This window comes from Amblyomma americanum, chromosome 1 (genome assembly GCF_052857255.1).
Source record: "Amblyomma americanum isolate KBUSLIRL-KWMA chromosome 1, ASM5285725v1, whole genome shotgun sequence".
In the NCBI taxonomy this organism is placed as follows: domain Eukaryota; kingdom Metazoa; phylum Arthropoda; class Arachnida; order Ixodida; family Ixodidae; genus Amblyomma; species Amblyomma americanum.
The window spans coordinates 425,993,399-426,020,795 of record NC_135497.1 but is presented as its reverse complement, the minus strand read 5'-3'; the positions used below and the strand labels follow the sequence as shown (position 1 = coordinate 426,020,795).

At 47.8% G+C, this 27,397-nt stretch overlaps 1 protein-coding gene across 7 annotated transcripts in view; it reads right to left on the bottom strand.

The window, feature by feature from the left end:
• Nucleotides 1–518: 518 nt before the first annotated feature.
• LOC144115863 (uncharacterized) overlaps nt 519–27,397 on the bottom strand; it is a 60,355-nt gene continuing 33,476 nt past the window's right edge. For 3 of the 7 annotated variants that reach the window (XM_077650412.1, XM_077650413.1, XM_077650414.1), the window contains 8 exons: nt 27,162–27,363; nt 24,758–24,861; nt 23,111–23,319; nt 20,990–21,158; nt 17,550–17,888; nt 15,015–15,159; nt 4,635–4,904; nt 519–1,245 (listed from right to left, as the gene is read on the bottom strand). In XM_077650412.1, coding sequence (XP_077506538.1) covers nt 1,130–1,245; nt 4,635–4,904; nt 15,015–15,159; nt 17,550–17,888; nt 20,990–21,158; nt 23,111–23,319; nt 24,758–24,861; nt 27,162–27,363 — 1,554 coding nt within the window. In that variant the 3' untranslated portion in view covers nt 519–1,129. The remainder of the gene's footprint in view (nt 1,246–4,634; nt 4,905–15,014; nt 15,160–17,549; nt 17,889–20,989; nt 21,159–23,110; nt 23,320–24,757; nt 24,862–27,161; nt 27,364–27,397) is intronic. The other 4 variants (XM_077650419.1, XM_077650418.1, XM_077650417.1 and 1 more) reach the window with 3 other exon arrangements.

The following is a 27,397-nucleotide window of genomic DNA, read 5'->3' as shown; positions in this document are numbered from 1 at the left end:
AGCTTGCTTCGGTATGAATTCCAGCCTCAGTGGGTTTTGATTTAAGCGCCTGAGGAGCGGTTGAGAACGAAAACGATGAAGTTTTTTTCAAGGCTTCAGATTGACGCGCTTCCCATTTCAATGGCCCGACTGCCATCGTCAGTTGTGTCTGGAGTTCGGCGATGCGTGAAAACTTATTCACAAAGCGTATGCAATTCGGTCATAAGCCCTGAACTCAGCGGACAGCTTTCTTGTTGGCAGGCTACTGAAACTGCGAGATATTATCTGTTTCCAGCTGCCCCGGAATTTCTACACTTTTGGTCGCGATGTATAGCGTGGGTATAGTAGCTCATCATAGGTGAAGTGGCACTTCTGGGCATTCAGTGTTAGTACTGACATCTTGATTTTCTGTAAAGCTGCCAGAAGCCTTTTCAGGTGAGAGTCACAGTTATAAGCAAACACAATGACGTCATCAAAGTATGCAAGAAAAAAATACCACTTCAAGCCTGGAGCAGTGAAAAACAACACAAAAGAAGGCATAGGGCATCGTCAGCGTCTTTTACTTCTAATATGACATTATGTTTTGCTATACCTGCAATGTACACTACAAGAGACCAACCAACACGTGTCGGTGTGATCCTTGTCTAATTACTTTCACATCTCTTGCCTTTTTCAGAAGCAACATGCCTGGCGACTACATTGAAATCGGTGGTAATACACTGCCAGAAAAGTCCGCATTTCGATAATGCAGGAATGCTGTGCTTTAGGAAATTTATTTCACATTTTTGGTGCAGTTTTCTCGGCCAAACTGCATTCACAGCATTTATAAGATCATCTCAGTAATGTAACCTGCAAACATGGCTTGTTCACATAGCCTGACTGAAGTCACTGCCGTCCATCCATAACAGTGCATGGTTCATCTCAATGTGGTTTACAGTGTGTCCGTTCATCTGGGCCTCTCTTGCTTCTGATTAATACAGTCATCAACGCATCAACAACATTATTAGCTATCTGCTCTGTACACCTTCTTCTACAAATTGCTGGAACAGACCGTGCACAATATTTATTCTTCCAGCTGTGTTTACGGTACCTACAAACACCAGGCATATTTTGGCTGGAATTACAGCTATGCGGTAGACTGACAGCACCGCTACTGTGCACACTTCTTGATCACAGCGGCACGGTTCGTTTTTCCAGATTCCGTTTTCGGTATCGTGTCCACGAAGAAGACGCCGCCGTAGAGCTGCTTGTGCAAAGCGCAGTTCTCTGAAAAAAAAAATCATAACACAAAGATTACACGTTCACAAAAGGTTCACAATAGTTAACATTCCCTGCCATGTCATTTTCTCATAGGAGTCACGACACCATTTTCAGACTCAAGCTGCTTATTACATGTTGTTGGCTGTACATCTCGGAACTGGACAAAATATCAGCAAATTTGGTGCAGCGAGTAATTTCTAATTGAGTTTTTTAAAATTCTGCTCAACCGTGTGGCAGTCAGGCAACACTGGCGCGCTCGGGGTTTGTGACGGCATAGACTGACAGTCACGTGCTTGCTCGTTGCACGCAAGTTTGGAACTAATGCGTCCTGCTTGATACTTAGCTTACTGCGGCCATTAGAAGTCTTCCACAAATACGCCTAGTCGCATATGAAAACTATTTAACTTCGTAGTTCGTCTTGCAACTAACTATTCGTTGTTCAGGATTGAGTTGCAGTGGGTTGAAGGGGCGAAGTTGGCAGGAGACAAAGGCAGCAAAGGCCTGCATCCTTCACTCTTCTGTCTAGCTCCTGTCTTCATCACAACTTATCACAATGTGCCACGGACGCGTACACAGGTAGACGCGCACTCTGCTCCGCACCGACCGTGCGCGCGGCAGTTTTGCAGCAGACGACGGTGCTGTCGATTTATGACGTCACTCAGGTTGCTTCAATATGGCCGTCACTCCCCAGGGGGAGGGGCTTAGAGCGCCTGACTTCAAATTACACTTTCTAGCTCAAATGTGCGCTTAGAGCCCTATTTCTTTTGTTCAAGTACGCAAAGTAACATCGGGGCTAGTATCTGCAACGTAAAAAAAACATGTTTGTTTCGGTCAACCATGTCATGACCCATTTAGAGGCACTGCAGAGATGCGTATTAAGATGGCTTTCATTCGTTTCACCCATTCACCGATTCATGCACATGAGTAACAGAAGAGATTGTAAACTATAACGATGCAAGTTATCGCTCATATAACTTCATCAAGGTCCCTGAAGGTCCCTCATTGAGCGGATTGTGCATTTATATATTTGTGTCTGCTCTACACATAGGAACTGGACATATTTTTTTCAACCTTCAATTTAGGGTGCATTTTCTCCGTTATGGTTATCTGACTTTCTCATATAGTATTTTGCTTCAGCAGTGTGTGCATGTAATCAACCTTCATCAGTAATAAATTTTCAGTTATTGCGAATAAGGATACAGCAACAGTAATCCATTTTTTTTCCAGGGCTATAGCCACTCGGCTAGCAACAAATGTTATACGTACCGCCAAAATTCTGTCTGAAAACACCGCATATTCGTGGGCGCCGCAACATGTATGACATTAACAACTGTTGACGAAGTTTGATGTTTCATAATTATGCAGTCAAAATAGACTGATAAATGGTTTCAAATTAGAAAAAACAAAGCTGCAGAATATTTTCGAGCCTTTCATTGTTTAGACTTCCTAAGTGCGTTACCCTGGTTACCGCAGCAATTACGGACGAAGAAAACCACACGCATGGACAGACAGAGCAAAAACTATCGCTTAATTTTCATTCCACGGGCATGAGTTTTGTATGAGGTGTAAGACAAAAACTGGAGGAGACACAAGCGTAATAGGTTAATTTCCACATATGCAGAAGGTCGTTCTCTAATCTACATTCATAGTTCCTTGGGAGTCCTCACACCTCTCATCGCACCGTGGTGTAGCGGTTAAGCGATTCGCCACTGCCCTGAAATGGGTGGTGCTCCCAGCGCCTCCTAGGTTGCTCTCTGGGGAGCACCTGCCACAGCCATGCCCGTGATTTCTCGCTGACAACGCCGACAATGGATTTTCAGGTGAACAGGGCGTTTAACGCTATCGCGTTCAAACATTGTTGGCAAATGACCACTTAATGCCAAGAGAAGGCACGAGTAGCAGGACGCGGCAGGAAATTAAATAGGAGGATGAGATTAAGAAGTTTGCGAGATACGGTGGCCACAGCTGCCAAAGGACAGGGTTAATTGGAAAGTCTTGGGAGAGGCCTTGGCCCTGCTGTGGGCGTAGTCAGGCTGATGATGATGATGATGATGATGGTAACAAAGCGATGCGACTTGCGTAAATTTAAGAACCTTGTTTAGTAAATACCTGAGCGCATCAGACGCTGCCTCCTATGCTTGCAGAGATGAGAAGGACAATGGTGAGGTATACTCAAGGAATACAGATGAAAGTGTTGCCGAAGAGAGTGAGTGAGTGATGAGGTCACTATGCACCTTTGGCTAGACAGCATGGTCACGAAGTATACTAGCGCACGAAGCGCCTCCACCTAAAAGCTCGAAAATTGTTCTGGAGCCACACAACTGGCATCCCTATTGCGGATGGCGTGGGCAGCCACGTAGCCCTGGGCTCTGCGGGACGCCGTTGAAAACACCAGCTCGAGAGGAAGCAGTGCGAAGTGTTTGGACTGCTACTTGTCTATTTTTGACCGAATCAAGAGACAAATACGGCACGTGACATGTGAACGTTGATTTCGTATTACCCGCTCAGCTTGTGAAGAAACTGCGGCTTTGTTCCTCGATCTTTATAATCTGGTATCTCAGCGGCGATGGCAGCGCTGGCCTACGAAGATCATGAGCTCGCTCATCCGCGCGACCTGGGTGGAGCCTAACACAGTCGCGGATGCCATAACAAGCAACACGAATACCTCCAGCTGCAAGACACAAGCGTAAGCCCTCATTGCGTGCACGGGGCTGCCGCCCCCTTGACCGATCATCCGATCTCCCCGTTTGTGACATTCGTGAGATTTTTCAGCGCACGGAAGTGAGCTGCGCACAGGAGTCTGGCGAGCTTTCATGTAGCTATGCAGCGCGTTTCGCTCACATAACCAGATAGCTCATCTTGCGTGGCGAAACCAACAAACAACACTAATAAAACCATGCTCCGCGGCAGTAAGCAGAAGAGACGACAAAAAAGAAAAGAAACGATGTCTGCCGCCAGCGGTGCTGTAAAGTACCGACCAAACGTCCCCTTTGCCGCCGCCCGCATGTAAACCTTAAGAAAGGTCGGAAAGACAAGTTCTTATCATTCGGCTCTAACCATATTCACGGCGCCGAGCGTGGCGTGGTGAAGTTTTCGTCATTGTTTCACCCCATCTATTCGCCAAATTAATTGTGATGAGCCACAACAAAGCCGTCCGTAACGTAGCAAAAAAAAAAAGATAGAGACCTAGGGTCCCTATGCAAGGCAATGCGCTGACAAGATTTTTTGGTGAAGCACCTATCTGGACAGGCGATATTCATTGTTTACCGGCTTTTTTTTTGTGTGTGCGGGAGTGTCATGTTCTATGCGGTTTGTAGAGTTAGCAAGAAATTCCCGAATTTTTCAATATTCCTGAGGAGCTGGAGTGACGCAGGAGTTTCTATGGCGTCACGTACCTGCGACAGTGGCCTTGATCCTTTTGGACAGATCGGTAAGCTCCTGCTGCGAGAGTCTGTTGCGGAGGACGACGGCGGCGGCGGGCGCCTCTCCGTACTTGGGGTTCGCTATTCCGACCACGCAGATGTCGACAACGTCCCGCGAGTGCTCCCGCATCAGGATATGCTCGAGCTCCGCCGGCACCACCTGGTTGTCCATACACTTAATCATCTCCTTGAAGCGCTGAACGAAGTAGATGCGTCCATCCTCGTCGTAGTAGCCGGCATCACCTCAGAAGGGCAGGCAGAATAAAAGATCACAAATCGTATACTCTCCACAGGTTCATTGCGCGTCACAATAGAAGCACACTGTGCAACAAACGTGCCCCGTTAATTACGTAGTGTAAGTTTCCGACGCTGTGACGGAAAAATAATAAAAAATATATAAAACATTATTCAAACTAAAAACAGGATAAGCACAAAACACACTTCAGTAGGCATGGTTCGCTCGCCCCCACCGATTCAAAAGGGACGCCAATAGTATCCATCCATCCGTCTCCGTCACGTGCAACCGTTACATTCAGTTCAGTTCAGTTCCGTCCCGTCCATCCGTCCGTCCGTCCGTCCGTCCGACAACAGCTCTTGTCAAATGACATATATTCGCGACTAAACTCAACTTCCGCGGGGCACTGCGATGTCTGCGATGAACGCTCATGCTCACCTGCGCGCTCATTTTTGCACCTCCCGACAACAACTCTTGTCAAAGGACATATATCCGCGACTAACCTCAACTTCTGAGGGGCACTGCGAAGTCTGCGATGAACGCTCATGCTCCATTGCGCGATCATTTTCGCACCGCCCGACAACAGCTTTTGTCAAATGACATATATTCTCGACTAAACTAAACTTCAGCGGGGCACTGTGGACTCTGCGATGCACGCTCATGCTCCCCTGCGTGATCATTTTCACACTGCCCGACAACAGCTCTTGACAGAAGACATATATTCGCGACTAAACTGAACTTCAGCGGGGCACTGCGAAGTCTGCGATGAACCTCATGCTAACCTGCGCGATCATTTTTGCACCGCCCGACAACAGCTTTTGTCAAATGACATATTCTCGACTAAACTCAACTTCAGCGGGGAACTGGGAAGTCTGCGATGAACGCTCATGCTCACCTGCGCGCTCATTTTTGCACCGCCCGACAACAGCTCTTGTCAAAGGACATATATCCGCGACTAAACTCAACTTCTGCGGGGCACTGCGATGTCTACAATGAACGCTCATGCTCACCTGCGCGATCATTTTTGCACCGCCCGACAACAGCTCTTGTCAAATGACATATATTCACGACTAAACTCAACTTCAGCGGGGAACTGGGAAGTCTGCGATGAACGCTCATGCTCACCTGCGCGCTCATTTTTGCACCGCCCGACAACAGCTCTTGTCAAAGGACATATATCCGCGACTAAACTCAACTTCTGCGGGGCACTGCGATGTCTACAATGAACGCTCATGCTCACCTGCGCGATCATTTTTGCACCGCCCGACAACAGCTCTTGTCAAATGACATATATTCACGACTAAACTCAACTTCAGCGGGGCACTGCGAAGTCTACGATGAACGCTCATGCTCACCTGCGCGATCATTTTTGCACCGCCCGACAACAGCTCTTGTCAAATGACATATATTCACGACTAAACTCAACATCAGCGGGGCACTGCGAAGTCTACGATGAACGCTCATGCTCACCTGCGCGATCATTTTTGCACCGCCCGACAACAGCTCTTGTCAAATGACATATATTCACGACTAAACTCAACTTCAGCGGGGCACTGCGAAGTCTACGATGAACGCTCATGCTCACCTGCGCGATCATTTTTGCACCGCCCGACAACAGCTCTTGTCAAATGACATATATTCACGACTAAACTCAACTTCAGCGGGGCACTGCGAAGTCTACGATGAACGCTCATGCTCACCTGCGCGATCATTTTTGCACCGCCCGACAACAGCTCTTGTCAAATGACATATATTCACGACTAAACTCAACTTCAGCGGGGCACTGCGAAGTCTGCGATGAACGCTCATGCTCACCTGCGCGATCATTTTTGCACCGCCCGACAACAGCTCTTGTCAAATGACATATATCCGCGACTAAACTCAACTTCTGCGGGGCACTGCGATGTCTACAATGAACGCTCATGCTCACCTGCGCGATCATTTTTGCACCGCCCGACAACAGCTCTTGTCAAATGACATATATTCACGACTAAACTCAACTTCAGCGGGGCACTGCGAAGTCTGCGATGAACGCTCATGCTCACCTGCGCGATCATTTTTGCACCGCCCGACAACAGCTCTTGTCAAATGACATATATTCACGACTAAACTCAACTTCAGCGGGGCACTGCGAAGTCTACGATGAACGCTCATGGTCACCTGCGCGATCATTTTTGCACCGCCCGACAACAGCTCTTGTCAAATGACATATATTCACGACTAAACTCAACTTCAGCGGGGCACTGCGAAGTCTACGACGAACGCTCATGCTCACCTGCGCGATCATTTTTGCACCGCCCGCCAACAGCTCTTGTCAAATGACATATATTCACGATTAAACTCAACTTCAGCGGGGCACTGCGAAGTCTGCGATGAACGCTCATGCTCACCTGCGCGATCATTTTCGCACCGCTCGACAACTTTTGTCAAATGACATATATTCTCGACTAAACTCAACTTCAGCGGGGCACTGCGAAGTCTGTCTGTCTGTCTGTCTGTCTGTCTGTCTGTCTGTCTGTCTGTCTGTCTGTCTGTCTGTCTGTCTGTCTGTCTGTCTGTCTGTCTGTCTGTCTGTCTGTCTGTCTGTCTGTCTGTCTGTCTGTCTGTCTGTCTGTCTGTCTGTCTGTCTGTCTGTCTGTCTGTCTGTCTGTCTGTCTGTCTGTCTGTCTGTCTGTCTGTCTGTCTGTCTGTCTGTCTGTCTGTCTGTCTGTCTGTCTGTCTGTCTGTCTGTCTGTCTGTCTGTCTGTCTGTCTGTCTGTCTGTCTGTCTGTCTGTCTGTCTGTCTGTCTGTCTGTCTGTCTGTCTGTCTGTCTGTCTGTCTGTCTGTCTGTCTGTCTGTCTGTCTGTCTGTCTGTCTGTCTGTCTGTCTGTCTGTCTGTCTGTCTGTCTGTCTGTCTGTCTGTCTGTCTGTCTGTCTGTCTGTCTGTCTGTCTGTCTGTCTGTCTGTCTGTCTGTCTGTCTGTCTGTCTGTCTGTCTGTCTGTCTGTCTGTCTGTCTGTCTGTCTGTCTGTCTGTCTGTCTGTCTGTCTGTCTGTCTGTCTGTCTGTCTGTCTGTCTGTCTGTCTGTCTGTCTGTCTGTCTGTCTGTCTGTCTGTCTGTCTGTCTGTCTGTCTGTCTGTCTGTCTGTCTGTCTGTCTGTCTGTCTGTCTGTCTGTCTGTCTGTCTGTCTGTCTGTCTGTCTGTCTGTCTGTCTGTCTGTCTGTCTGTCTGTCTGTCTGTCTGTCTGTCTGTCTGTCTGTCTGTCTGTCTGTCTGTCTGTCTGTCTGTCTGTCTGTCTGTCTGTCTGTCTGTCTGTCTGTCTGTCTGTCTGTCTGTCTGTCTGTCTGTCTGTCTGTCTGTCTGTCTGTCTGTCTGTCTGTCTGTCTGTCTGTCTGTCTGTCTGTCTGTCTGTCTGTCTGTCTGTCTGTCTGTCTGTCTGTCTGTCTGTCTGTCTGTCTGTCTGTCTGCCTGCCTGCCTGTCTGTCTGTCTGTCTGTCTGTCTGTCTGTCTGTCTGCCTGCCTGCCTGCCTGCCTGCCTGCCTGCCTGCCTGCCTGCCTGCCTGCCTGCCTGCCTGCCTGCCTGCCTGCCTGCCTGCCTGCCTGCCTGCCTGCCTGCCTGCCTGCCTGCCTGCCTGTCTGTCTGTCTGTCTGTCTGTCTGTCTGTCTGTCTGTCTGTCTGTCTGTCTGTCTGTCTGTCTGTCTGTCTGTCTGTCTGTCTGTCTGTCTGTCTGTCTGCAGATACCACATATGCCAGCGCTTACATACTGTATACAGTGAACGTGGGCCACTCTAACCGCGCGCAGCTGTTCCTGTTAACAAATGCTGGAGCACAGGAACACCATATGCACTCTTCACTTCTGGTGGGCAATTGGCCCCATATAACTGTAGCGGCGCTGGTATCGCCAGCGGCGCTGATGAAATTGAAGCTGCTAGCTCGACCTCGCTCGCACAACACGGAACGCTTTCGGCAACCTGCCTGGCCAGAAACGTCGACATCCCGCTCCGCCGGCTCACCAGCCGCGGCTGCCGGGGCCTCCAATAAATGTGGATCACCTTCCATATCTGGTGACTCCGGACGACAGCTTCGATCCACGCAACGCCACCCCCACCGACTCTAGCTCCTGCCCGTCCTGTCCCTCCACTTGGCCTTGCCGCTTAACGCCCGTTGTTCGCACCGGGTTTTCGGCAGCTTCTACTCGCCGCCATGTACGCGCCTACCATCGCATCCGGTGAGCTCCTTCAGCCGTATCAGCGCTCTTTCCTTCCTCGGCTGCCAAGCCTGCCTTCGTTTTATGCCAGGGACCCCGTTTTGTGGCTGGCGTTGCTGGACTCGCACTTTCACGTCAACCACTTGTCCAGCCAGCTGCTGCGCTATCAGCACGCCAGCCGCGAACTCCCGACCAGTCTCCTGGCAAATATGCGGTTGCTGCCTTTTGGCCCAGACATTTACGCAGACTAAAAGAAGAGCGTGACGGCGTATTTTGGCTTGGAGCTCCCGCCGACTGCTGCGCTGCGGTTCCGAGCTCAGAACCTGCGCCGCCACTCAACTCACGACCACTGGCCGAATCTCCCCTCATAGCTGCTTCGGCTTTCCCTGTGCCAGCTGCTACACTGGAGCCGCCCCCACCTCGGTCTCTCACAACTTTGCTCCGCCGGCCCCTATACGGACGCCCATCCACCTTCAAGCTCCCGTCCCACGGCGCCTCCTGCCCAGCCCTGCTTGCCAGCTGTGGTGCCTGCCCTTGAACCATCACCAGAAGAGCTCTCTCTCGACCCGGGCCCCAAGTCGCCTCTAGTCGCATGTTCGCTTGCTACGTCAAGCCCAACCAAAGTAAGCCCACCTGTGTGACGCGGGGCGCGCATGCAAACTACACCAGAGCGTCGTCACGCGCCACCCGACCCGCCTGCCACGGATCCCTGCGCACCTGGCGCTTTCACAATTCACTGTGCTTCCGCGACAGACGAGAGAGGCACCGAAGGTGGAGGCATGGCCGCTCAATGGGCGCACTGGGTGCGGCCCGTCGCGTCGCGCCTCAATGGCTGGGGAAGCGCGTATTGGGAGAAGTTCAAGTTTCCGCATCATTCACCGCGGGGGCGCCACCACTCGGTGACAAGCCGCCGCCGGAATGGACGGTCAGACGACGCGGAAGGAGTGCGCTGGCTGTATTAGCACGTGTTTTCGCTGTATTTTCTCTGCATGACCGCATGGTTCTGCTAGTTCTGCGTGCTTGTCATCGGTGCCTGTGTCGACAGCGTCCTAAGCGCATGCGACTCCATGCCACGCAGCTGCTGCGTGCCGCTGTGCACCACAAACGCAAGATCCGAAGATTGGTTACCATGAGTTCCCGTGAGATCCACATCGTCGAGCAGCGTGGCTGAAAAACATATCTCGGGAAGCCTCGGGCGAAAAAGGAAGTAGGTGGGAGCCGAGTGAGAAGTCACTGGTATGCTCCCTGCACTTAACAGATGACGACTACAGGAAGAACACAAAACTCAAGATTCTGCTTCCGTCAGCCGTCCCCTCCGTGTTTCCGAACTAACCACATTATATGCAACCAGCAAGTTCGCAACGAAAGAAGAGAGCTCAAGTTGACCGCTCTGCTGATGGCACAGTTCGAAGAACTCCAGCTAAGTGCCACGGCACCAGGCAGGACCCAAATGTGAGTGGATCTCGCCTTTCTGATAGCGACCATGATGTTGCTACTGAAGTAAGCACGCTAATGAGCACCGAAAGTACCCTGTTCATGGAGGATGCAGGCCAGCCTAGGTTGTAAATCTGTAACAAAAATGTTTTGCTGATTGATGAGGCTTGTCAGAGTGCGTTTGATCTTGCGAGCGTGATGGACGATGCAAAGAAGACCGAGAACAGGCTGAAATGGAAAGTCGCTCGTCAAGGAAAAGCTCTGCAAAAAACTGCAAGCCGAGCACGACATAATGAATGAGCGCTTGCAAGGTTATGAAGAAAACGAGGCGGTTCAGGATTCGTGAGGTTCACAAAATCAGCTGAAGCAAGTGACAAACCAGCTTTCTTCATCAAAAATCAAGTTGCCAACTGTTACAACCAAAAAAAATGTGTACAATGAACCTGTTCTGAGAGAGTGCGTACTTTGGAAAGCGTGCGCAAACAAAGGCTACGAGCACGTCCGATCAAGTGGTCTATTTAAGCTGCCGTGCCGTACCACCCTGCAGAAGAATGTTGGCCAGTCAACAGGAGAGACTGGAGTTACGTCCCTCATCAAGGAACGGCTTCGTGTGGAGTATAAAAACCTGAGTGTGCCGCAAGAGGCTTACTGCTCATTAATCATTGATGAAATGGCTATAGCCCAAAAAGTTATATATCACCGGCAAGTCAACAAAGTTTTCGGCCTCGTAGACATGGGCCCTGCAGAGCTCTCAAAAACAATCCCTCAGGTAACAAATCGTCTGTTGTATTTTGTTTTGAGAGGCTTGTCAACAGCTTACATCATACCAGTGGGTTATTTTTTTACCCGCTGTCTCAAGAATGACAAGCTTCCTTCAATGACAATGGAAGTCATGCAGTCAGTTGAAGAGGTTGGCTTTCGGGTCGCAAGAATTGTTGCAGACAGCAACCAAACCAATGTTGCACTGTTCAACAGCCTTTCAGAGGAAGGTGCACTTGTACTCTCGGTGCCTCACCCTTTCAAGAAAAGTGGCCCCCTTTTTTTGGCTTTCGACCAAAACCACATGATAAAAAAATATCCCCACGAATTTCATCGAAAGAGAATTAGTAGATGAGGGGCAGGCCATTCGAGGTGGATTTTACTTGAAGAAGATTTTTGACATTCAATCCACACTTCTAGTTAAACCTGTTAAGTTCCTCACAAGGGCTCATGTTGAGCCAAACAACCTTGAAAAAAGGATGGTGTGCAGGGCAACAGATATATTCTCCCCGCCTACGATAGCTACACTTTAGTTCCTCCAGGACAACCCGCAGTGCCATCCTGAAGCTTGTGCGTTTCAAGTTAGTTCCGCCACGATCACGTTTATGAGAATGATATCAAAATGGTGCGCCTTGCACAACATTGCATCAGTGAAGCCATGGAGACACCAAGAGGAGCCATTCTATCTGCCAGACGACGCGCAACTCTCTTGGTTAGAGTTGGACTTTCTGTGCTATGTGGAAGACATTCAGGCCCAAGGGCACACGTCGAAGCAAAGGCTAACCAAGGAAACGTACGAAGCAACAATCTTGACAACCAGATAAACAGTGGCACTAATTGAGTACCTCCTTGATCACATCAAGTAAGTATCTTTGCAACGATGTCTTCTGTGTGTCTTACACTAGTGAATTGCATTTAACTGAATATCTTGTTTTCAACTTCTGATACGTCCTAACGCCGGCCCTGAAGAGCAATCCTGTAGAATCGCTTTTCAGCAGCCCAAGGCAACTCAATGGCGGGAATGACAGAGTTTGCGCAAGGGCTGCAGTTTTCACATCAGAGAATATATTGAAGGTACCATTTGCGAAAAAAATAATAAACGGAGACGATACACATTTCCGCATGCTTTGTGCAGGTTGCAATCTTGCAAGCATCAAAGTCGGCAAATACACCTCTCAACTCTGAGGCAAGGACAGCTTTAAAACTTGGCATGCATGATTACGAAAGTTGTACCTTGCCGCTGCCATCACGTCTGCTGCGAGGGAGCTTTCTAGTGAGCTTGGATTCATTCATGTGTGGTGCGAACCAGCAGCTGACATAGAGTTAGCACCGATTGCATACTTAGCTGGTTACCTTGCACGTGCATGTGAACAGAAGGCATGAATATTTTTACGAAATTGCATGAAACATTTTTTATTTTGGCTGTTGTTTTCAGTGCCTACCCTTATTTTCATTATTTTATATATAAACAAAGTTTAAATATATTCGAGTGCATACTTTACGGTGTCATTAATTTTATTTTATGTCAGTCCCCATGCTTTTCCTAACTGTTTGTTCTTGTTTTCAGGTGCCTTGTGATTCTTGCAGAATGCTACTGCAGGTAGCAAAGCCAACTGAAGAAATTTATGGACTTATCAAGAATCTTGATGATGGACGCCTGAGGTATCCGAAAATGGAAATAGTTGCCTTGTGCAAGCTTACATGCACATTTGTTAGCAAGTGCCCAGAGGTCAGAAGAAACAGCAAGCTATGCAACATGTTGGTTTCAGCCCTTCTTCCCTATTATGAGCAATGTCCGGAGTTGATTTGCGAGAGAGAAGACCGCAGTCACACCAAGGACCTCTGCAAAGCCTGTCTAACCAAGCAAATGCGACCACTGCTGACCAATTGGGCAGAAAAAATCAATCTTACGGTGGAAAAAATCATACTTGCTCATAAACCTCTTTCGAGGAAAGTTATTCGCTTGTAAAATAGGCTTGAATTCCTTCGGTGCATCACGTGACTTCAAAATAAAACGAAAAACATTGCCTGAGCCTGCGGGCGCCTGGTTGAACTGGCTGTCTTGTGTTTCTTTTGCAACAGTTTGTGTCAGCAGTATATTTACGTGGTGGTACCCACTTGAAACTATTTCCAACGAAAACGGAGCAACAGGCTGAACTATAATGCTGAACGTTACGACCACAAACTTAAGTTTACAAAAAGCGCACGTTGAACAAGTGGCCCGAAAGCTTGTCGCGAGTTCAAAATTGTAATATGTAATAAGTTATTACAGTGGTTGCAACGGCCGTAACTGAATGGGTGACCGCTCGGCGAAGCGCACTTCTGCCTCGATTCTCGGTGTAAACGCAAGTCCACGTGCGATTTGGAAAAGCTCAGTGATGGTGACATGCCGCTGTCACGCTATCAATAGCAAACTTGCACGTGACATCCCCATAATGTGTGAAACGCAGCTCATAAATGCTAAAATTATAAAGCGCCAATCGCGCGGACGCCTAAACGAAAGCACTGCCTCGGCCGCTGCGCACGGCTCTCCGGCCGAACCCGTCACGGAGCGGTGGCGTCGCAGCGGCGGCGATAAGAACTAGGAGCAATACGGCTCTTTCGGGCGACGCGACGGGCCGCACGAAGTGCGCCTCCATTGAGCGGCCGTGGTGGAGGTATGCTTGCGACGTATTACTGCGTGCCCCTTCCGTGCCCATTTCTGCGTGCCCCTGCGTGCCCTACGTCCCGGGCTTTTTGCCCTCTGCTCCCAGCAAGCGGTCGCAATGCCACAGTGGGCTCGCTTTTGCAGACAACCGGTGCACCCCGTCGCCCGATTCGACTACTCTCTAACAAGATAGCCTGTGCCCCACGCAGCGGGCCTCAAGCCCAGTGCCATCCGCCGTTGTTTCGCCGTCGCCAGCAGCCGAGGCACCGTCTTCACTTCTACGGCTGTGGCTACCCCACGCCATACCTTCGTCCGCACCGACTGGGCCGACGCACATCGCATATCCTCCGTACACTCCCACGGGGCTGCATTTTCAGTATTGGCATTTCCCGGCCAACTTGAACCCAAGTGCTGGCCCCACCAGTAGGCCTTACGACTGAAGCACGCCTAGCTCGCCTCCCATACCTCGATGACTTTTCCCACCGGTTCCTTCCGTCATCATCCTCATCTTCTGGCTCTCCTCGCCCTTTGCGAAGCAGCCAGGCTTGACCGCCTGAGCTCGTTTCTCCCGCCCGACGACCTTCACGAACTCTGACCCGAAGTTCACCGGCACGAAGAAAAGTTTTAATTTTTTTTGCTTTATCGCGCATCGCGGTAAGGGGGGGGGGGGCACAAGTAGCGGCGCTGATTAAGCTGGTAGCTCGACCTCGCTCGAACAATACGGAACGCTTTCGGCAACCGGCCTGGTCAGCATCGTCGACAGCCCACTCCGCCGGCTCACCAGCCGCGGCTACCGGGACCTCCCTTAAATGTGGGATCACCTTCCACATAACTGCCCGCCTTTACCCATCCTACGTTTCTTATGCGTATGTCTCAAGCAAAAAACTGAAGCTGACAAAAAAAGGCTTTATGCCACCCTGCCTTAGAGATAAGAAGGTGACTTTGCTAGTACATTATCTGCAGTGCATACATAATCGCTTCCAGATGTCACCTAGGCAACGTTCTTTATGAAGAAACGTTTTATGTATTTTTTCTAAGCTTACTTAGATATTTGCCACGTGTTCACATCGGGAAAGCATTAGAACGTGTACCTGACTTGCACCAGCCTTCTTCGTCGAAGAAGTCAGCCGTCTCCTTGGGTCGCTTGTAGTAGCCTTTCATCACCGTCGGCGCACGGAAGCGGATCTCACCAGTCTGGTTGGGACCGAGCCTCTTGCCCGTCCGCATGTCCACAACCTGAAGAGGAGACAAACGCTTATGACTTCGTGTGTGTTTGGTAGACGGGGCATAAAGACCGAATGTCATGTCCTATACTTCCGCGCGAGTGCCATGCCGTCTTCGTGGGATTGCACGCAAGACACCGGAGCTCGGCTGCTGACCTCCGGTGCAGGGTTCGGCCATGGGCAGAGGTACAGACGATTTCGCGGATGGCTTGCGCCTCCACCCGTGAGTCAACCTTTGTCTGCTTCCCAGGCCTGGGCACGATACTTGAAAAAAGTATCTTTGACACCGATACCCGATACTCTAAAAAATTGGATTTCCGATGCCAATACAAGAAGAAGAACCGAAATTTATTTCCTATGCGCATGCTTGATACTGTATGTCGATACATTCCTGAAATTGCCAGTACTAATAAAGCTGTTCATATCAGTAGCGAAGTTAAAACATTTCTCCATTTCTTCTATAATATTTAGTGTATTCGATTTAGCGATCTGTTTTTTGAAAAGATAAAAAAAATCGTGCCACACAGATCACTTTAAGCTCCAATTTCTTTAGGCCTTACTGTCGGCGCAGCTAGTTTGTTTGCAACTATGGACTGAACCTATGGCGACGTTGAAACGATCTATTCAATAAGTATCCTAGAAAATCCTTTTTTTTAAAGCGTCCTTTATGCGAGCCAGTCTGCGAGCAGTTGCTACAAAACATGACACGCTACACTTTTTCTGATGCTTTTCGTTATTACTCAGTATTTACCACTTTGCCGCCGCGGGGCACCCATCTGCGCGGCACGCATAACTTGTGCTCTTAGCAGCTTTGGCACGTAGCTTGTTCGTTGTTTTCAATGGGGCGAGCGCATTTTTAGACATAAGTTATCGTCCAAGAAAACTTCCGGAGTTGTAGTGACAAAGAAGGACGGTGGCAGAACAATAGAACAAGTGAGCTAAATTATCCTCTTACGTACAGAACTCGCCCACTAAGACTGGTTTTAACTTTTCAACCTAATTCCGCTGGTATCATACACGTCGACGAGTGGCCAATGTTGGAGGCTATAAGGGGTTGGCGGAACTCAAATAAGAGGCTCAGAACAAAAATAAATGAACAGAAGTGGAATTCTATCAGTGTAAAACTGCGGTGTTCATTTTCGGTGGACTGCTTTCCTGCACAGTATACCAGAAAACTTGGCGGAGGAGCAGCTGAGGGGCAGAAAGTGCTCTACGGCTGGAAAGTGAGTTCTGTAGCCTCCTATGGTCGGTCTGAACCTATGCTCGCCTTTGCGCATTGTATGTAGCTCTTGGTGGACGCGATAATTTGATATATTTGCTCAAATACCATAGACCTCATGACCCATGCACAATTAAGGGTCCCCAGTTTTTAATGCGCTAACATTACTGGCCGCGGTGAGCGATTTCAGTGATCTGTGTGTGATCTCTATGCGTCACAAAAACAGAAAGAAATCTGAGAAAAAAAATTCCATGGGTCGCATTCGTACCCAGGAACTTCTCGTGGGGAGAGAGTATGGAACCTCATAGCCACGAGAGCCCTGTTACTTAATGGATAGAGGCGAACATTGTCTGTGCGACAAGGCAGTAGCAGCGGCGGTGGAACTTTTCATGACTTCATCCTAGGTGTCATGAGCGAACAAAAGGTGGATGACGTATACAAATTATGCCTCCGTTGATGCCATGGAAAGCTACCGCGCGCTCGCCTATAAGCCTCCACGCTTCGCCTAGTCGTATCAGCCTCGTGCCAAACATGGAGCAGGCAAAAGGGGCAATGCCTTGGCTTGTCTTTAACAGTGTGTTAAACACGCGACTGTTACGGCTGAAAGCAACAAAAGAAGAAGAATGATGTGGTGCGAGCAAGACGGTGGTGGTAGTGGTGACAGTGGTTCAGCAGAAGTTAGGAGTTAGTAAAAGAAGTTGTTGCAGTGGATAACAAGAAGTGTTTGCAGTGGTTTTAAAAATAGGCAAGCTGTCGTTAGTGTGGTAAGCTGCTTGCTAGTGCATTGAAACCTTACTCTTGTAGAGCATGTGCCTGTAATAATCTTGCGTCAAACTGTTCACTTTTTAAAATAACAAACGTGCCTCACAATAACATCACAGATAAGAAGAACTATGTAGGCAGAAACATTTATTTCTGTCCAGTCCCAGCATCATTGACCACGCAGTACGTGCAGCTCAGCGCATTAGCGGCAACACGTACCTACCACGTGCGCTCGGTTGAAAACTACCGTTCTTTTGTCGTATACCTCTTGTGCTGATCGCGTTGCGTGCTATACGCTACTGGAAATACTGGCACTCTAGCTTGTGTAAAATCAGTACCCCACACAGTGAATAAATTTCAGGTCGAGCTGGAACCTTCTTGCGCGAAGAGCTTTAAAACAATTTAAAGTATCTTCAACTAACGCCAAAATTAAACGCGGACGCTGCAGTTCCGCTGAAAGTAGATCTGGCACATTCGCCGACCTTGAGCTGCGTTGCGGGAGCGGGGAACCCCATGTCGACGCCAACGGCGTGCTCCCGCGACGGTGAGGAGAGCAGCGCCGTGGCCTCAGTCATGGCGTAGACGTTTGCCAGGCACTGGAGGTCCTCGCCGAAAGCGGCTCGCATCTCGTCGTACTGCCGCTGAGAGAGCGGATAACCGCCGGTGCACACGCGTCTCAGCCCCCGCAGCCGCTGGCCCGTGGCTCGCATTTCGTCCACCAGTGCCTGCAGGTGCCAGGGCAGAAAGACCGCCGCCGTCACCTGCGACGCGGTTGTTGTCGTGCAGTGAACCGCATTCTTGCTCTGGTGCAGCATTCGGAATGAGAGATGACTACTCATTAAGAGTATGTGACGCATGTGCGTTGCCTTTTGCGCGCATTCGTTCTCGCGCGGCTTGAACTTCGTGTACGAATGAATCAACCAGCCCGATAAGTCCTACCCCAAAGCAGAAGCGAAGGTCTCCAGTGAAAGCACGACGGTGGCTCCTACAGGCCGGTTCTGTTGGGGGCTGTTCAAGTTAAAATGCAGGAGGACGCCCAGTTTGGGATAAATTTATTTTCGAGTCTCCTTGCAGTACAAAAAAAAAATCATGTGCAAGCATCAGAATGCGTAAATACATGTTAGAGCCGGGAGATGGGCGTGTCTAAAAATATTTCGCGTTTGGAAGGCCTACGTCCATTTTTTTTTTGTGAAAAGATGGTCAGGTGTAAAAGGCACTCTTCTTCATGGGCTCCAACCATCTACATGTGCAGGGCATTTCACATAAAATTGTCAGCATCTTTTTTAAAATCGGCGTCTTGAGTTTGAAGAGCTCTTTTTTTGAGGGGAAGGTGGAGAATAGCATCGTTAGCGTTGCAGTCCATCAGAATCCAGCTAAGACGTGTAAACTAGCAGGCTGGCTAACTAATACTGAACAGTTAACTTTTAACTAATAATGTTAGGCTCCTTATTTATTGAGAGGCTCATCGCCCACTGTAAGTGACATCAATATCAGTTTTTGGAATTTGAAAATACCATTCTTGTTTTTGCGAAGAACGTTTGGGACCGCTCACGAACAAAACCCAAACCGCGCAAATAGAAAAGCGCTAGCACCGCCTCCGTGCGCACATCAAAAATCAGCGCGCCTGTCAAGTGCTCTCTGCCCACTCGTCGCTCCCAGTCGGCGATGCGAAAGGAACGCGTGGCAAGCGCGCTCGTAGGCGTGGCTAGCGCTCTTTCTGGATGCGCGGTATTGTTTTTGGGCATGCGCGCCCCAAAATTCATTACATCGCAGCTATACATCACTGACAATGCTGTGCCGAAAAAAGCTCTCTCCTAATTAAAACAGCTGATTTTAAAAAAATGCAACAGTATTAGGTGAAACACCCTCTACAGGGACGGGTGTTGGCTGGGTGAACCCTTTCTCTCTTGAAATGTTTCGTCTTTTATCGGCGCGAACTATCGCTTACTCTAACTGCTGCAGGCACCCCGACAGTGAACTGAAGTTAGTATCCGTCTATTTTTATTCCTCCAAATGTGTGGCTTCAGGGGTCAGCTGAAGAATTTGACACCATATTCTTTGATGTATTCCACAACACTGGTTACGCCCATGGCTGGAGAATAGTTGGTGATGCAAAACTTATTTCGAAAAAAAAAAAACTAAGTGAGGTCAAAATGCACTGTACGTTCCCTTGGGGTTGTATAATCGTGTGCCAAATATAGGTTTAAAAGTTCGTTCGCAATGGATTAACAAAAAATAGCCTGATTAGCGATTAAACACTGATACTGGACTTAGTTTCCGCGCGGCTGAACAGAAGAACCTCATAGCCGGAGTCGCTTTTGGATGCTAAACCCTATAAACCAAACTGAAAGGGCATAACAGGTGAGGTAGAAATTTCGCGAACAGCTTAAACCAAGAAGAACTTGGAGTTCAACAAGGAGAGGGTGTCTAGTGGAATAAAACAAGAAACAGAAAACAAAGGCCCTGAGTGCGTAAAAAATTGGGGGTACAGTTAAGCTGCGCTTTAGGTGTTCTTTTTGTTTACAGATACTGCAAGGAGCCCAAGCAGATGCGCAGAAAATTGGCTACCTTCGTATGGCACTCCCAATGGGAACCCATACGTCATGACAACCTATTTCTCTCTCTAGAGTCTGGTAGTATAGGCCTTGTTCACTTTTTCGTCCATCAACTTGTTTCGCGTTTTTTTCTTTTTCAAATTGAAAAACCACCGCTATTTAGTAGCAGCACTTGTTAGGCGTCTCAGTGCTCTTTTGCCTTTCCTATTCGCATCGACTGGACACACTCGTGAGGGTCCTTTATGGGGATTCCTTAAGCAATTTGCTGACACCTTCAATTTCCACACTGTGCGCTTTTTTTTTAGACTATCTGCATAGCCTCTCCAGAATGCAGATGACTCAGGCACTTACAGAGTATTTTTTGCCTATACCGTTGTATCGGCAACATTTTATGAAGTTCCTTGACACCAGTTCATTAAAACGTGTTAAGCCAATGTGCATTTCTTCTGATGCAAAAACGTTGTTGTTCTTTGAAGTGCACACCTCGATGCTGCCTGCCAAGGCATGGCTTCATGCTAAGGAGATGTTTGTACCATGGACTGTTAATTTCAGCCTGTGCAATATGCGAGAGACCAGTGACGATTGTTTTATTCTGTGGAATCATGCTATGTTAATTTAATTATTTTATTTATTTTTATATATTACATACTACAGCGAAGACTTAACAAGGGCATTGAAATCACACCCTAAAGTATCCGTTTTTTTGCCTTTTGAGAAGAACTGTGCTGTGCCACGTGATCTATTTATGTTGATGCGACTATTTAGTCTCTGGAAGAGTCGTATGAAGGACCGCCACGCCGATACACCACGGTCATCGAGATCTTCGTTCCGTGGGCAGTGCGCTTTGGTGAAAATGTATATAATGCCCTGGAAGAGCCGCCTAGCTGGCTCCCCTATCTGGATGCATTGTTGGGCCTCCCAGACTTTCGATGTTTTGGAGGGTGGAGACTTGCAGGGGTATGGTGGGCTTATATTACGCAACCTGGTGTTTTATATGGCATAAGCATACTCATATTTTCCTTTTCCGCACTGCTTCTACGCAATAAAGGAGAAAAGTGCCTCGGTAGCCTACAGTGCAAATAATTAACTTTACATTCTTACATATTATAATGACGTTTTAGTCATGTTGCAACAATTTATGTGCCGATTTAATAACTTCCAAAATTCTCCACTCCACGTCAGTTGTCGCTACCTATTCGACCAATCCGGATTTTTTCTAGCGCCGCTGGGTTCTCAGCTGAACGGCAGCTGTCGCGTTACAATGCTTTCGATCGGAGAGTGCGGTGAAGAAGAAAGTGTCCGTGTACCCTGCGCTTCTCGATCACCTTGGCGACATCCGACAGGCCCTGACTCGGCGGAACTATGACGCAGGTTGTGTCCAAAAGGATGCTTATAGTGATGGACAGGAGGCCGCTACCGTGCGTGATGGGAGTGGGCAGAAGCACGACGTCAGAGTCATCCCACGGGAAGGACCACCTGGAAGAGGGAAAGTGTCGCAGCCAACTATTTACTGTGCGGACGAAAATTGCAAGACGTGCTGTACAAGCCATCTCTTTCTCTTTAAGAAAGCCCAAAGTAGACCGAAATCCCGATGTAACTAGTTTCAGTCAAGGATTTTACAGCGGTAGCATTAGCGGGAAGTCTCAGCGAAAGACGCTTGTAGTACGACCCCACATATTCAAATCCGTGTGCTCAAACTGCGCAGGCGTAAAAAGGCTTTAAAAAAACGCTCCATCAATGAAAATAAAAATTACAGGATTGCATTAAGTCTGCTTAAGAGCGGAAATGTGAAAGCCTTTCCCTTTCCTCTGTTTCTCCCTCCATGAAATTTTTTTGTGTTGTTACTTTATTTGCTTTTTACCTTTTATTTTTATTTTATTTGGTTTCTTATTTTAGTTTTTATTTCATTTATATAGTAAGTAAGCCTTCTCACGCATTTAAATCGTTTTCCATCGAATCAGTCACACGAAACCCGCTTCAAACGCAGCATTTATTTTAATTATTTCAATTTAATTATTAACCATTTTCAATTCATCAACGAACCTTTTCTCATTCCAAGGCCCACTCAGGCACTACCTAACACATTCAAACTTTGCACATTTATCTCGCGTGGACAAATACGTCCGGACAAAATTTGCGGACACTTTTTGCTGACGCGACATAACCATATAATGCTTTCGCATTTACAAGCAGTAAAGGCCTCTCTCACACAAATGCTCTCCCTTTCTATTTTTCGTCACAGCTACGTTATGACTCGTTCTCTGTCGCAGGCACTAAGAAAGGTGCGCTTTCGCGACTCTGCCGCTTGAAGGCAAGGCGCGCCGCTCGTTCAGTTTTCGCCAGATATGTCCAGGCCAAGCAAGGTTCGCATGCTATCCGCGTATCGGCAATGGCGAGCGGAACGCGATGAGCAGGACGGGCGAATTGACCTCAGGGGCACGAAAACGAATACGGATGCAGGACTCCGCCTATCAACATGAACGGGAACCAGTGCTATGCGATGAACGCATAATGGCTCCATTGTGTGCGATCAACAATCGTCAAAAGGACGTGAGTGCTGCCATTACCGCGACATTCATCATATTACTCCGATCGCAATGCTTCTCTCGTAATCGCCAACTGACGCCAAAGAATGCATGAACAAATTCTCAAAAAAGTTTTTTTCTATACAACTTTGCCTCTCAACCGCGTCCCTCCATCATCTCTTAACCAATCGTCCCAAAAGCATGTCTCAACCACTTCTTTCAACAGCTCTCCACACCATATGCCACAATACAGCTGCAACTGCCATTTGTAGCACAATACCGTACAGCGCAATTTTATCATTGCACTCATATGTGCATATTTCGAAAAATTTTGTACTACTCAGGACCTAAATACATGACCGCAATTTGCAACTCTAACCTGCAAAGAGAGCTGGCTACTATGACTGGCCCAGACGCCGAGGCCAGCCCCTTAACGCTTTTAGGTAAGGGGTGCTCTGGGAAATGCGACGGTCCGATTTTATGAAGCACAGCATGCTTTACCACCTCAGTCTGTATTCTCCACAAGCAGCCACCAGAGAGTAAACGCGTGCGAAAGTTTTTGATCAATGTAGTTCGAAAAAAAAGTACAAATCGATCTTCGGCGGCACTGCACGCATTACGTCCTAATATTATTCTGCACGAACATCGAGATGAGGCTTCCAAAATAGATATGAACTCAACACTGCGAAAACAAAGGGATTCATTACAATAAGAATGTCTGATGCAAGAATATAGCTTCATTACCTGAAACTACTGTGAGTATATTTTTCCCGTGATTGTTAAACAAAAAGGAAGTCCTCCCAGGGCGCAGAGCGCATATAGCGTCTGAATGCGCGCCAAGGACCAAGGCATGAAATCAAATGTTGTGGATCACGGTTCCGAAACCTCGCCTGCGCAACGTACCTCGACATAACGATGTTTGCCAGAAAGCCGTGGTGCGTGAGCTCGACACCCTTGGGCAAGCCTGTGGTTCCTGACGTGTAGATGATGGCCAGGGTGCAGTCTCGTGGGTCTTGCACGGAAACTTCTTCGAAGGTAGATTCGTCAATGTTGGAAATTGGTTCCATTGATACGAAGCCTTCTGCGGCGAAGGAGCCCACGGTGAAGCGGCCCTGACGTAGATAATAAACACGTGGGAACGATATTGTTGTAAAAACCCTGCTGCGCAAGACCATACAAAAAAATGTTGCAATTCTTTTGCCACTCTAAACGTTAAGTAATGACCAGCTCTACCCAATAATCAACTTGTGGCATATTGTTAAAGCCTGTTTCTCCTTCCAACAAGTTGGTACTTTTCTTTTTTTTAACTTTGACAGAAAGTTATCCGGACAACTGCACATAAAAGGCTATTCGCGTGCAGGAACTTGCTACGATTGACAAAACCTAAATCACGAGAGGATCATTATTTTAGGGAATGCATCTGGGGAAAGGAAGATTTGAAGCATAACATGCGCGGCCAATGCTCTCTTGTAAGTGAAGTAAAATACAATAAAACAATTATAGGAGAAACTAGGCTACGGTTGAGCCAAAGGATTCTGTGAAGCCATAATTGGTCGCAAACCTAACGCGGAGGCGGCAGCTCTTTAGCGCTGACGTTTCCTACACTCTCACTGCTGCACGGCCTACCTAGGTCGAACTTTGTCGAAGATGGCAGTTACAGGTCCGCCGCCTTCGGCGAAGACACCGTGGTCTGTCTGTCTGTTTCTCTGTGCGTGCGTGCGTGTGCGTGTTTGGCTTATGGGGTTTAATGATCCAAAGCGACTCAGCCTATAAGGGACGCTATAGTGGAGGTGCACCGGATAATTTGGCCACCTAGCGTTCTTCAACGCGCAGTGACATCGCACAGTACACGTGGCTCTAGAATTTCGCTTCATCGAAGTTCGACCAGCGCGGCCGGGATCGAACCCGCGTCTTTCGGGTCAGCCGCGGCGGCTTGGAAATTTTTGCACAGAGTGTCAACGTGTTAGCAAATCCAAACATTTAAGCACAAGGGTTCCTCACACAGGCCCTCGACAGTTGGCAGGATCAGTATTTCATTTTAAACATACGCAGAAACGCACAAAAAGTGATATTGTTACAGGTGAGAAAATCTTTCTGCTTGATTAAATGAAAGAACATGCAGCCAAACGTATCTTTAATAAATATTTTCTACGTTTGCTACTCAACAAAGGAAAAGCCTCCCAACCGCAGTGTGAAGGGTGTAAATTTAAGTGAAACAAAGCTGTCACTGCCAGCTGTAGTGCGCTGTCAGAAAAAGCTTTGAGTACCCTGGGTACGCAATTGTGTCCATGGCGTCTTAAAGTGCTAAACGTTGCCAACGAAGCGTCTCACCTCTTAAACAGACCAGAAAAAAAGGTACTGAATGCTTGAGCAAAGAAATTCACCATTTCAGTACGTGCCTTACAAACATCAACACGTACATCTGTTAGGCAGATCTTAAGCTCTCATTTAAAGTCGGTTTTATGTGTCACTTACCGGCAAGACGCTCAGTTCAGAATGAGAGTAATTTCGAATTTAGTGCTTGCTTGACGACATACTGTGCATCTTTACCTTTAGTGGCAGATCAGCAGATGCCTTCGCAGCTTTTTCGACCAGGGATGGTTCTGCCAGAAGGTGGGTGCTGTCACTGTCGGTGATCTGGTACCGCAACTCCCCTGCACATTTGATACGGACCTCCTTTAGGGTTCCAACGTGCTTTTGGGCTCATGATGGCCTCAGTCGCTTTTGTGGTATAAAATCCCACACAACACACTACTTAAAGTCTCCTGCGTAAGGCAACATAAAAATGCATGGCCGACGTGAGCGTTTGGCTACACAGCATCCTCATTTCTTTCCTATATTGTTTGAACTAGACCAACACAAGGCTGTTTCAGTACACAGTTTCACGCAGCTATGCCTCCCTTCATTTGAAATGCCCGCGCTGTCAATTCTAATTAATTATAATTTCGTTCTCTGTGAGAATAAATTGTTCACATTATTATGGTTCACTGTAATCTAGCATTAGTTCGCGAACAAGACCACGGCCTGACAAAAAGCTGAGCCCTCTTTATTCAAGCGAGTAGAAACCGAATAATTAATTTCATCAAGAATGAGCAATTACCATTTTCAGAACCGAAAATGCACGCACTTAACTGAAAACATTAATCTTGTGGAAGCAAATGCGTCAGTGAGAGCACACCGGACGACTCTCCAAATATTTTCTTACGACAGGATAAGACATAGAAATGCTGAATTAACGTACTTCCTAGAGGCTCGCAGATTTCTTTAATTAGGAAAAGATAAAAATGTTATTGGTGAGGTCGGGATTTTGCGGCGTTCAGGTCGCTGAAAATGACTAGGAATGCCGTGTGGAAAGCACACCAAGCGTATAACAGAAGAAAAATGATACAGCGGCGAGCGCATTTTGCAGGTGCCCAAAGTGATGGGCACATAAAAGGCGTAGTAAGACTTTTCATTTAGAAACTTCACACTTATGAAATCGAGAAAACTCATATCTTCGCACGCTTTCCGAGCGACAATTGACGTTCTTGAATTGGTAATGGTTATGCTGTCCAGTGCCTTGTTTTCAATAGCTGGGACCGTGGGTATGAAAGAATTTTTTAGCCAAAGGAAAAGAAGAGCCAAGGCTAAACAGGGTAAGGTCGCCCTGGATCACATATGTAAGGAACGAGATGTCAGTTCAAATTCTGAAGGTTTCAGGAGCCAATATCCTTGAAGAAGTTTCAGCGTATGCTTGCGGTTCTGGTTAACTACCAGCTCCTAAACTCAGTGTCACTTTTATTGAGTGGGTCAGCTGCTTCTATTCTGCTTGAAAACGTAGTACTTAGCCATTCGATTTTTTTTCAAATGCCGAACTAATACAGCATTATACCAAAAGTTGTAGCTTGAAGGTTCGAAGAATGGACCACTCTGTACCAAAGCAAGAGGTCAGCGTGAAGCGCATACACAATTATGTTATGGCTGGGAAAGTCCCACTTGAGCACAGGCCCCGAAAATCTGGACGAACTCCTTTAGTTTGCGTGACTGCTCTCACGTGCCGCATAGCTCTGAGCATTGAAACTTACTGCAGGAATGTTGAATATTTAGTATGCGCCATCAATTTTCTGTGGTCGTCAGAACAAGTCTTTGCGAGTGCAAGAACCACTTTACGATTCATATTTTCAAGAACTTCAAAAGAGTAGGTCATCACTGTCAACATCGTAACGCTGCGTTTCACCGCCAGCTGCATGCAAATGCTCGCTCTGTTTGCTGGCCCTCACTCTCTATTATGGGTTCAGATTTCCTGGCTTCAACCGACACCATCGGGGTGCTGTTTTTCAGAAGTCTGTTGGTGATAAAAATGCAGGAATCTAGCATTATATGACTTTTTTACCCATAATACGGGAACTGCTTGTGTAAAAGACCGGTTTTAACCCTCTGATGCCCAGTTTATGAAGACATCAAAGAATAACAAAAACGTTACCTCTATATTATGCTAGCTAATGTAAACACATTCAAAACCCAGTACCAAAAATTTGTTATCGTCAGAAGAATGAAATTGGCATGTTGTAAATTCTAAAAGATGGACATTGCTCCACTTTGAGTATCTAAACAGAGTTGTGCAAAATACTGATTCCACAGCCTCGAACCAACTCGAAGGCCCAGGGACCGCTGACGTACTTTTTATAGAATAAATGTCGTACTGTTTTTCGCGCAAAAGTTGTCAGAAAACTAGACACGAGTAGTTTCTGAAAACTGGCTGGAAGTCACACATTAGGGCAGCTTATTTCATTGCACAGCTTCCTCGCAGTGACCCCCAACATTTTGATCGGAAAGCGCTGGCTACTAAGAAAGTGTTGACATGAAATTTTAGGGAGAATATGCATCTAGTAATGAGAACTCACAATGTGCGAACATTAGGTGGCACAAATTCGCGACACTGGGTATTATGGGGTTGAAGACGGCCCAAACTTACGCTCGGTGAGAGAAGGCTTCGCAAGGACAATGCTGGCGCCGGCCACGACGCAGCCCCACATGGCAACGAAGTTGTCGACGCTATTGCCAACATGAACGCATATGCGGTCGCCAGGCCACAAGCCGTGCTGCTGGAAACCAGCCGCGTAGCGACGCAGGCGAGCATGGAACTCGCTCAGGGTGAGGGTGGTGGCATCATCTATCTGCGTAAGAGGCATGGATCGAGTTGCACGAGTA